Genomic DNA, 11,049 nt, shown 5'->3' on the forward strand with positions numbered 1-11,049 from the left:
CTTTTCTGACACACCGCTGACCGCATACGTCAAAACTTAAAGCTCAATCCAGATGTACGCGATGCGATTCTACAAACATTGTTCGATGTTTCGTACGCTACACGATTATTGAAATACACTCAATAACTGTCTAGAGTTGTGACGAAATTACAGTTTACAAGCTTCCCCATTTTGTTGCTGGTTACTCAATCCAATCGCTCCGTTAATTAGCACTAATGACTTGTTGCGAGGTTATTTTTCGTTGTGAATAACACTCCGCCCTAGTAGGTACGTATGTCTCGGTATTGTTCTGACTAATTCATCCAGACTGTTTTGTCCCAGCTAATCTTTGCCCCGATGTAAATTGTTTCAAGTAATCAGTGGAAATGAATAAAGTGCCGGAACTGGTCAGTGTGCAACACTGTTCACATCTCACAAGCAGATTTTGAATGTTCAAACGAAATCTTTTGCTTATTGTCTTTAACATCCACAGCTTACGACTCTTAGAATGTCCAGTTCAGGTAACAGCGTAGGTTGCGTGAGTGAGGTCACTCTAGCTATTAGTAAAGAGAGGAACTCGCAGCCTGATGTCTTGCGAACGATTGACAGCCCAGACTCTGATGGATCTGGTCATTCCAACTCCTTTACCGTACAGAGATTCAATTATCCTAATCAGACCAGTCCTAACAGGAACACCGAAGCTCGTTATCAACCGTCGTCTAATAGCGACTTGAGAATACCAATTGTTGGCTACGAAGTTATGGAGGAACGAGCGAGGTTCACGGTGAGAAATGAAATCTTATCCGTAACCTGCTTGGTTGAGTACAATAGAAGTCCTGAATCGGTGCTGTCAAAAAATATTATGAAACTGATGAAAAACGTTCTGCAAATTTATCATTCAATCCTGTTTCCTTATGTGTTGTTTGACCTGTGTTATACTTACAGGTGTACAAATTGCGTGTTGAACCGAGACTTGGAGAATGCTGGTTCATTTTCAGAAGATACACAGATTTTGTTCGACTTTTGACACAGTTGAGAAGACAAAAAGCTTCGACCTCCCATTTATCTTTACCACGAAAAAAATGGCTTGGAGATAATTTTGCACCTAGCTTTCTCGAAGACAGAATAAGAGGGCTACAAAATTTTGTAAATGGTATTTTAAACAACACCATTCTCATACAAATACCATGTGTGAGAGAATTTTTTTGTCTGGATGAGCCACCTGCACTTTCAGACACTGTCGAGGAATCTCGAGTAAGCACTTATCGGATTATTCGGCCACTATCTCCTTAAGATTATTGTAGCTGTTAATAAGAGTTCTGGTTTGTGTTTTATTTTTAAACAAATTTTGACGATAGACTCAAACTGAACTATCTGATAATTTTTAGGCAATTTTCGAGGCCCTGGAAGACACAATTTATCATCTACGCCAGCAACTTAGAGAGAGAGACGCTGCTCTAGCTATGGAATCAGTTAGAACTAATGAACTGCGACAAAAACTACAACATATCATAAGGTAAGTAGTTAAATATGTGAGAATCATTAGATTTGTTACGTTGAAAACTTCGGTTGATGGGACAAAAATGCATGCCCCAAAAAATTGCAAATATATGACATAGTCTTAGAAATATCCAACATACTTCAGACACTTTGGACACAAGTTAATTTTTATTACAGCGTAACACAAACATGTTCAAAGTGTGGGACCTCACAACCATTAACATCAATTGATTGATGTTAATTCTATTACCAATTACCGTGATATTTTAGTAAGTAAGTGTTATGTTACTGTTCTTCACGTTATGGATGATTAAAAATAATATCTAGTTTTTATATTATTATTATTATTATACGTATCTAGTAGCTAAAGGTACTTGAATCTTTACGAAAACTTTATATCAGAGTCCACCTATACAGGAAACGTTGTTATATAAATTTACACGTGTATAGGTATGTTATTATTATTGATAGGGTTTTCCAATTTATGTTGCTCCAAGAATACAAATCTAATACGTATTCGCACTTGAAATTTTTATTGAGAAGACTGATATGCGCTACGAAGGCTTACTTCCTATACATTGCATCGCCATAAATTTGTCAGTGAAAAAATAACTTACCAGCCGCAACAGGTTCATCGAATTTTACAGATCGTATAAAATTTGCAAACTCACTTTTGAATGTTTTACAACTTGGTGAAACAGAGATAAAGGTGACGGCATAATACGCTCAATAATAAAGAAAATAAATGCAAAACCCTATTTTTCTGTAACGTTACTATAGAGTTTATAGAATAACTATATTATATTATAACATATCTGCAACGGAAATTTTCGAGGCAATATTATCGTTATAAATAAAAACCAGCAACTTGACATGGGAAGTTATTACACGTAATATAGCGGTGATAGGTAGCTCTGATAACAGGCTATGAGGATTTGTACGATTTTTTTGAGACATTTGAATATTTTGTCTTGTTTTTTAGCTGACTTAACCCACGGCCGTACTAACTTCCCATTTAGGATAGGAATTATTTTATTTATTGAAATTTTATATAAGTTGGCTACATTGAATTTTTATAAAAGGTAAACAAAAAAATCACACTAGTTTTAGTATACCTTAATGAATTGTTCTTTATTGTTGTTTGAATAATTCAACGAAATATCAATTATTCGTTGATGGGTAGCAACGGTCGGATGTCTAATTAATATAAGATTTACTGAAAAATTTGTGGCATACAAATTGCAGTAACGACTTTTATGGCTTCAAATAATTATCGCTGGTCAAAATCATTATCTATTCGTCATAAATCACACTCTTTCGTAACGCTTGACATATGCAGCTTATTCAATTTTCCTTATAATTCCAAAGATAGTAGATATATTTTCTCACCTAGTTATTTTAGGAATAAAGTTGCGTCACTAGATTGAAAAAAAATCACATTTGCATAGACAAATACCAAATTCCACGCAGGCGTTACTTCGATTTAAAAAAATTGCATTTGATGATACATCATCAGGATAAACTGTCAAATAATTTTCTAGTATTATCAATTTTGTACAACTGATTATTATTTCGTAGGAGTTACCCGATACGGGACCATAAATGAAATTTGTACTTTACAAACTGTAATCAACAATTTGTATGGGTTGTACGCCTAAAGTATTATTATCACGATGTCAGCGTGAGTGAGCTTTACACAGTTCATAGATTTTACGAAAACACCTTTATAATTGAATTAGAATCATGGAAACAATACCCAGTGATTAGTGAATTGAGTAAAAACTATCTGGCAAGTGGTAATATTTCTAAGCTGAATATAAATAAATAGACGTATAAGATTTATTTTTATACATTTCATAATGGAAGTTTGATATAAGGTGTTATAATGCAATGTTTTCGTGCCTTATGAAATATATTCTAATGCTACCTGTTTGGATGAAAAAAATAGCACCATCAAAAATTCCAATTTTTATTCCAATACAATCGGTATAAAAATTAAGATGGTTTTGTACTACAATGTTTTGCCTTCGTTTTCTAACAACCAGCCTTTAAATAGAAAAAATAGAAAAATAAAATCACGAGAAAAATCGAGTATCATTATCTATAATGTACGATTTCCATGCTCAAGCATAATTGAATTGTCAATAAAAAGAAAAAAAAAGATTCAATATTAATTTTTGGTCATGATATTTTTACCCATTCATCTTACATCAGCACACAAATAAATTTTCCTTCAATTTGAGTTAGTGTTTAAATAGCAGTGTTCTTACATCACAGACGTGTATCAATGAAATGATTGCCTTAAAATTAAACATAATTTACTATAACTTGATAAATTTCTTATTTGTTCAAGCTGATGACCATTATTGTGTGGCAGCACAGCAAATCAACAAGTTCAGGAGGTTACATACAATCTGGTCACTCCAACACTATAGTTAATCGCCTTTGTTTCCCATCTTTCACTACAGTCATTGTCATCCACACGAATCGGTTGTCGAATAATACAGATTTTTGTATCATGATAAATTCAACCAGAAATATTTTAATCAATCTTTTCTATCCGGAGAAGCGACTAGGCACAATACTTGCACTGCATAGGTGAATTTATCTGAAAGCAGAAAAATGGTATCAATTTTATTTTACAGAACGAATACCAATGCGGCAGTTAGTCTGAAAAAGAGGATATATCTTCAGAATTTATACCTCGAAAACCAATTATTCAATTCAACTCGGGTTTACTTTATTCGAAAGTATGTTACATCGAACTTCGTGTTCACATTTTCTATCTTTAGCGTGACAAAGCAAATTTTTTTGTTCTCCGTAAAGAGAAAATGATAACAGTTTGAATATAAAATTGGATATTTTGTCCTAAGTTTTCGACTTTTTAAATTTGTTATAAAAAAATATGACGTTCAATGAAAAAGTGGCATCGTGGAAAAGAGGATAATCTCGATGTTCAAAAATGCTGATGTCTCCAAATTCGAGGTAGTAAATCGGTTGAGCCGTTTTCGAAATATCGTGGAAATCAAGAACCATATTTGGGCGATATGGTTGACGTTAAATTGTCAATAACAATATCATAGTTTCCGTTGATTGATCCTGATAAAAATAAATAATAAAAATACATAAAAAAATTACACGCGAACGAAGCTTGACGTGCATACCTTTGGATAAAACAAATCTAAATACAATTGGTTACCAGGATATAAGTTCCCAAAATATATTCCCTTGAGAAAACCGCCGAAATACTTACCCAAAAACTTGTCGTGTCTCTTCTTGTAGACGTAAGGGTAATGAACCGCGATACCGATGAGCATGAAAATCCCAGCAAAAGCGTACTTGGGGGAGGGATCCTTGACGATTGGCATGATCGACAGGAACAGCGAAACGCAAAAGACGAGCCAAGGTATGACAATCGGAACCTTGTAGGGTCTTGGTGCATCGGGTTTGGTGCGACGTAGTACGATTAGGGCGATCATGGCGAGTCCATAGAAGAACCATGTAAGAAAGCTGGCAAATTCTATGAGGGCGATTACATCACCGGAGACGATGAACACGAGGGTGATCAGCCCTTGGAGCGCCACCGCTGCTGCTGGGGTCATCTTCTGTATGTGGATGAAGCTGAAGACTTCCGGAACGTGTCCCTGCTGCCCGGCGACGTAACAGAGCCTCGAAACTCCGAACTGCATGCTGAGGCCGCAGCCGAAGGTGGCGACGGCAACCCCCAAGGGTATCGCAAAGCCCAACCAGGGTGGGAGCGCCCTTTCGGCCCATAGAACAGCTACTGCTGGGGCGGAGGACATTTCGGGTACCGTCAGTACTGACATGTACATGAGGTTGACGGCGACATAGAGCAGCGTCACCACGGGAACAGATATCAAGATGCTTCTGAGGATGTTGACCTCAGGCCGTTTCACCTCCTCGGTGACTATCGAGGCTGCTGTCCACCCGTCATAGGCCCAGAGGCCGCTGTAGAAGGCGAGGGCTATGTTGCCCGGGGAACGGGTTGTGCCCTTGAAGGGCTCGGTGAGGAGCTCAGTCCGACCTGACGCGAGCCAAACGAGCCCACCGCCGATGATGAGGATGCAAACGCCGACCTTGCACATCGTGAAGACGTTTTGGACCTTCACATAGAGCTTGACGCTAGTCAAATTTATGAAGGTCATCAGTCCGAGGGCAGCGATGCTCAGCAGCAGTATCACCTTGTGCATAGATTCTTCGGGGACATTTTTAATGTAGTTGGAAAACGGCTGCACTATGTACTCCGCAAAGGTCAGAGCTACCACCGCCACTTCTACGGGACGGAGCGCGAAGACGAACACCCAGGAGCAGAGGAACGCTGGAATTTCACCCAAGTATCGATGCAGCGGGGCAAACGCCTCGACGAAATAAATGTACTCTGCTCCGGATCGAGGCACCACTGTACCAAGTTCTGCGTAACCGAGGGCCGCCAGCAACGATACCATTCCACTTAGGGCCCAGATTATCAGGCAGAATCCTACCGATCCTGATCTCTCCAGGGCGCTTGTTGGCGAGACGAATATTCCCGACCCTGTGGAAGGATTTAAGTGGTTACAATTACTCTGGATTTTTCAAAAATCGATTTTTTTTTACGCATAGAAAATTTCATGTCGATCCAACAAAATAATATTGTGGAAGTTACGCGCACATTTGCAAAGACGCCCCGGAGCGTTTGAACGTGCTTGTGAAACTTTGAACGTATTTTTCTCGAAACTATGTTTTCAAAGTCGATGAGCAGGATTTCTCGGAAACGGTTGAACCCATATATGTGTCTCAAATTTTTACACAAGCTGTATGAATATGTGTTTCAGTTCTTGATCGAAGGTTTTTTGTCGCCGATAAATATTTACCATTTTATAACCAAATCGTGGCGAAAATTATTTGGGATAATCGAAATTTTTTTCTTGAGAAGTGACCGCTTCGTTAAAAATTAATATTTTGCTTATTCCTTTGCTCAAAGACTAGATAACCTTATATTAACTAAATATGTTAGGTTTTATCATTTTGTATGATACAGTATAGGTATCTTGCTCCCGAAGATTGTAGCTTTGTTAATCATTATTTTTACAAATCAAAAATATCAGAACGAAGTTCAATGTTGCTCTAAGGTGTATACATATAAATTTTTATTTTAATAAATTGAAATGTGTCTTTATAAAAAATCTTGGGAAAATCGGTTTTTTCGGCCTCCTAACTGTGTATAACCCCTTAATTAACGAAAGGACAACATGATAATGTGGTTCTGACTTCTTCGTTAACCTTGAAACTGATTGAATCAATTAATTCGGTCACGTCAGTAGTATAGTAAGGTCGATTCTGGGTATAGATTTCTACTACCGACATTTATCGACATTTTCCCCAGACTCAAACCGTTTTCTGCGATGACATAACAGCGATCGAGATCTGCGGTACCGACTCAAAAGTCAAAATCACGTTACCTTACCAACAATCTCACTGTCATCCCCCCCTACTGACGGTCGAGGTAAATCCGCGACGCAAACCCTTTTGTTCTTCGTAAAATCAGCCTGCCAATCTCAGGAATATTCTCGTTAACCTTGAACAGCTTCCGGTGCAATATCAACCACCCTACATTCCATAATTAATGGTTCCGAGAATTGTTTTCGTCAACCTGGATGCTGGTGTGATATCGACTAGTCAAGGACAAAGTTAAAACCTCAAGACTTACGGAATTGGGTTACTATCGCTCTGAAATGCAAAACATGATATGCCAGTCCTGTACCACACTGACCCACATACGTACAGCTCACCCTATAAAAAAAAGAGTTCTCATCACGGGAAGCGATCATTCAAGTTTCAGCTAAAGATGGAATCTGCAAGATGTTTGAATTCGATCAATATCATGGCATCTGCGAACAAAATCTCCAACAAATCATCTTCAATAGCAGAAATTCAAAAATGAATTAAATTTGGAGGCTTTTGAACAAAATTTTTCAAAAGGTATCAACGGTTGGAGAAAAAACGAGAATTATCACAGCGATCGGCCTCTTGAAATCTCTGGCGGAAAAATTCAAACGTTCTCAGAAAACGGGCGAAGGTGCGCGCAAACAAAGAAGAAGCAATTGAGTACAGCGTGATTTGACCTCTGGTAAATAAAATTATTGGTAAGGCAGCGTGATTTTGACCTTCGGGGCAGTACTGCAGGTGTCGATCGCTGTGATATCATCGCAGAAAAGAGTTTGAATTTAGGGAAGGTGTCGGTAAGTGTCGGTATTAGGAATCTATGTCAAGAATCGGCCTTGCTATACTAATACGCATACTGGGAATAATACTGTATATCGCTTCACGTGGGGTCTGGATTAGACAAATTGTAAATATATGCTACCATGAATTAACAGTTCAAATGTACGGAGATCCAAAGAGTTGCGCACAGATAAATTAGTCGTTTGAAATATATGGCACTGTGATAACGATTAGCTTTATATTTCGAGATCTGTCTGGTAGAAAATATTCGCAATTGATTCCTAGATATAATTTCACCGACGATTCGTTCAAGTATTTTGCAACGTATCACGTCTTGCACTTGTGAATATAATCGCAGGGTTACAACTATGATGATTAGTGTCAATAGCACTTTTGTCCAATGACCATGTTTATTTCATTATGCAATTGATATCGAAATAGAAAAAAATTATCAACAAGTGTTGAAAAAAAAATGTATATCATGATTTAACAATGCTGCATATGTTGCTGTATATTAATTAATTATAACAGGATGTGGATAAATCGCTGCGGCTTTGTACACAAGGTGGCAGATGTCAGTAGACCTTGACTTGCGATTAGTACCTACTATATAAATTTGTTACATTTCGTTGATATTACGAGCGATTCTAATGATTGTGAAGCCTTTTTACACAACCTGATTCACTTCCAATTGATAATATCTGTACCTGGCGTTTGACACGCGCGATATCTCGACTTATCTTTCCGTGTCGTAATATATGTAAAAGACTTTCAAGAAATTAACATTTTTTTAATAGACTGGAGGTAAATATTTCTACATAAAAATCGAAGGAACAAAGATAGAGCGAATCTAAACATACTAGATCAATTGAATTTTATTTACGTAAAAACATTCCCTCCGAATTTCAATCTCGACTTGGTTGTGTGAACAAAGTCGTTACACAACAGTATTTTATTTTTATCAATTTAATGTTAGTAGATTTCTAATTTATTTATAATCATATCTAAACTCACATTTCGGTCATTAAACGTACTATAAAACGGAACTTGATAAGCAAACGAATGTTTGAAATGTAAACAATAATATATTATTATAGTCACAATGTAACGATTCATTATACAATTCAGTGGCTTCGCGCCTCCAGTTTGAAGAACGATTATCATTGAAGAGACTTCATACACGTGATTCATGATCGAATGAACAATTTATAATCTTAATAAAAATGAAAAGGAATACAATAAAATATTCATTTTGAAAAAAACAAGAATTTGATTTTCGTACCAATCATAACAGCGATGATCATATTAATGGCGCTGAATAGTCCCAATTCTCGTTTTAACTCCACCTTCTCTTTATCCTGTACGACAGCATGCGTCATTTTGGCGTTAAATTATTTTCAATTTAAATATAACCACACAAAAAAAAACACGATATATATTATATACGTATAAATAACTAAGACACAAAACTAATGTGACAAGAACGAGTAAAAATTTGCACAAACTTGCTCTGCTAGCTCAAGCTTTGAACTATGATTCGCAAAACGCGGAACCACTTTGTTCAGCTTGTGTATTTACTCGTTATCATAAGGGGGCTGTTACATTCAGTCATGAGCCAATAGTAGTTGAATTACGTCGGATCATAACTGGGCTGACACTGACTGTTGTACCATGTGGTGTCTGGTATTGAACTATTAATTATTACTAGTAGTTTCTTTGAACTCAACAATCAAATCATTTCAGCATTTCTTCTCCTTTTTTTTTTGATTTCCTGCCGGGGAATCAATAGAATTTGTAATATTTTATTAGGTTAAATTACATCGTATATTTTTTACTTTGTTCGCTACATTTAGGGGAAAAAATAAAGAACACCGAGCTGTATATCTTTAATGTTAGACGCATATGTAAGAATGCGGTTTTCAAGTTGTATAAAAAGTGATAGTTTTTCGAGTGTAATTTTACGGAAAATGACGTCTCTTATTTCGTTCGCGAAGTATGTTTCAGCTAACCTTCCCCGATCGTTCGAAATTGCGATTTGCTGATTCTGGTTTGCATCATAGATTCATTCGCAGATATCGGCAGCGTTTTGGCATCGTGTGCCGATGTATATGTATATATATATATACACAGCATGCGATCGCCACAATTTACCGTCAAAGAGTTTCTTCTTCCTTTTTTTTTTTCTCCAGTACTTGAGATAAGATATTAGTTGACGACTGTCACCACAGACGTACCGAACGGCTGAAAACTAGAATCCAAGATGTTGAAAACCGATATTATACAAGTATATTAGATTTGCTTGTCAAGTAAATCCTCGTGGCGTATGTTTTATGAGTGCTTGGCTCACAGATCACTGTGAATGATCTATATAACATAACGAATTATGTAAAGTGTGGAACCAACTCGATTGATAAATGTACGGATGCACAAGTACAGGTGTAGGGATTGGTTGTACAATGAGAAACGTTATCGTCACAAACATATCGGTCCCCGTTCCAATTTCTGCCTGTAAAATAGAAAAAGTCTGAGACTGGCGTGACGCTTGAGTTGTATGGACACCTAGTTTACACGTAGTTTATTAAATTATCTTGTCCTCGATATAGACCTTCGAAGAATTCTTGTACGAGATCTCGAATTCTTATTTATCTTGCAGTAACATTAGGTAGGATTGTCCGGCGCTCTGTAATTGCGCCATGCCTAGCCGATATGTTGATTCTAACACTTTTCGTACTGTGTCGTATGACTTTAGTGTATCGTTCACCCGGCGAGCTTTCAATTAGCGTACAACGTCCTCGAATTAGACTTGCTATCGAATTGGAGCTTTGGTTATATTAATTTTCATTTACTGATTGATGCTCAGTAATATTTTGTGCACTTTGAGTAATCCACGTTTCTTATTCAACGTGAAATATAATTATTACACCTGGATACGATCCCGAAAAGCTTCTGCAAGGTTTGATTGATTTGAATAAAGTTTCTTTAACACCTTGTCACATACTTTTTCTTATTTACGTGATGGCTGTACTTTTCACAGTGCAACTAAACCTTTCTCAGCTTGAAAAGAATATAATGAGAATTGATTATTTGGATGTATATCAATCTAGATCACAATTCGCTTTTATCGGACTGCCGCACTCTTTCAAATTCTTGAAAATTTAGTTGGCGTCAATTAATTGGATGGTCACCAGAAGAACCTAAGCTACACGCAGTCGGTATTGTTGACCTCCTCTCGACTTGGCTGTGCAACAGGAAGTACCTTACCGATCGAGGCAAAGTGCATCATCACGATAAGAAGAAATGAAGGAGTGACGTCATCTCTCGGTACGTTCATGTACTACGTCAAAAATT

The 11,049-nt window shown here is 37.1% G+C and overlaps 2 protein-coding genes across 3 annotated transcripts; one reads left to right on the forward strand and one right to left on the reverse strand.

Moving 5' to 3' along the window:
* The first annotated feature begins 21 nt into the window (after positions 1-21).
* On the forward strand, positions 22-4,890 carry LOC124174987 (sorting nexin-16). 2 transcript variants are annotated; one of them, XM_046554752.1, is made up of 5 exons: positions 25-267; positions 473-763; positions 925-1,233; positions 1,368-1,495; positions 1,657-3,653. In XM_046554752.1, the coding sequence occupies exons 2-5, from the start codon at positions 488-490 to the stop codon at positions 1,712-1,714; spliced, it is 771 nt and encodes a 256-aa protein (XP_046410708.1). In that variant the 5' UTR covers positions 25-267; positions 473-487; the 3' UTR covers positions 1,715-3,653. The 2 variants fall into 2 exon arrangements, with proteins under 2 accessions (XP_046410709.1, XP_046410708.1); XM_046554753.1 differs by lacking the exon at positions 1,657-3,653 and adding an exon at positions 4,762-4,890 and having other exon boundaries at positions 22-763.
* On the reverse strand, positions 3,393-9,212 carry LOC124174983 (b(0,+)-type amino acid transporter 1-like). Its single transcript, XM_046554744.1, has 3 exons — positions 8,984-9,212; positions 4,733-6,031; positions 3,393-4,087 (listed from the first exon to the last, which is right to left on the reverse strand). The coding sequence occupies exons 1-3, from the start codon at positions 9,078-9,080 to the stop codon at positions 4,026-4,028; spliced, it is 1,458 nt and encodes a 485-aa protein (XP_046410700.1). The 5' UTR covers positions 9,081-9,212; the 3' UTR covers positions 3,393-4,025.
* Positions 9,213-11,049: the final 1,837 nt, after the last annotated feature.

The sequence above is a fragment of the Neodiprion fabricii genome, chromosome 2 (assembly GCF_021155785.1).
Source record: "Neodiprion fabricii isolate iyNeoFabr1 chromosome 2, iyNeoFabr1.1, whole genome shotgun sequence".
Lineage (NCBI taxonomy): Eukaryota > Metazoa > Arthropoda > Insecta > Hymenoptera > Diprionidae > Neodiprion > Neodiprion fabricii.

Bases quoted from the DNA above. Each gene is read 5' to 3' on its own strand.
- LOC124174987 (XM_046554752.1), top strand. From the start codon at position 488: ATGTCCAGTTCAGGTAACAGCGTAGGTTGCGTGAGTGAGGTCACTCTA. The intron at 764-924 runs GTGAGAAATGAA...TTATACTTACAG, and splicing joins AGGAACGAGCGAGGTTCACG to GTGTACAAATTGCGTGTTGA. The intron at 1,496-1,656 runs GTAAGTAGTTAA...TTTTTATTACAG, and splicing joins AAACTACAACATATCATAAG to CGTAACACAAACATGTTCAA.
- LOC124174983 (XM_046554744.1), bottom strand. From the start codon at position 9,080: ATGACGCATGCTGTCGTACAGGATAAAGAGAAGGTGGAGTTAAAACGA. The intron at 6,032-8,983 runs GTACGAAAATCA...ATCCTTCCACAG, and splicing joins GATCATCGCTGTTATGATTG to GGTCGGGAATATTCGTCTCG. The intron at 4,088-4,732 runs GTAAGTATTTCG...TTCTGCTTTCAG, and splicing joins GAGACACGACAAGTTTTTGG to ATAAATTCACCTATGCAGTG.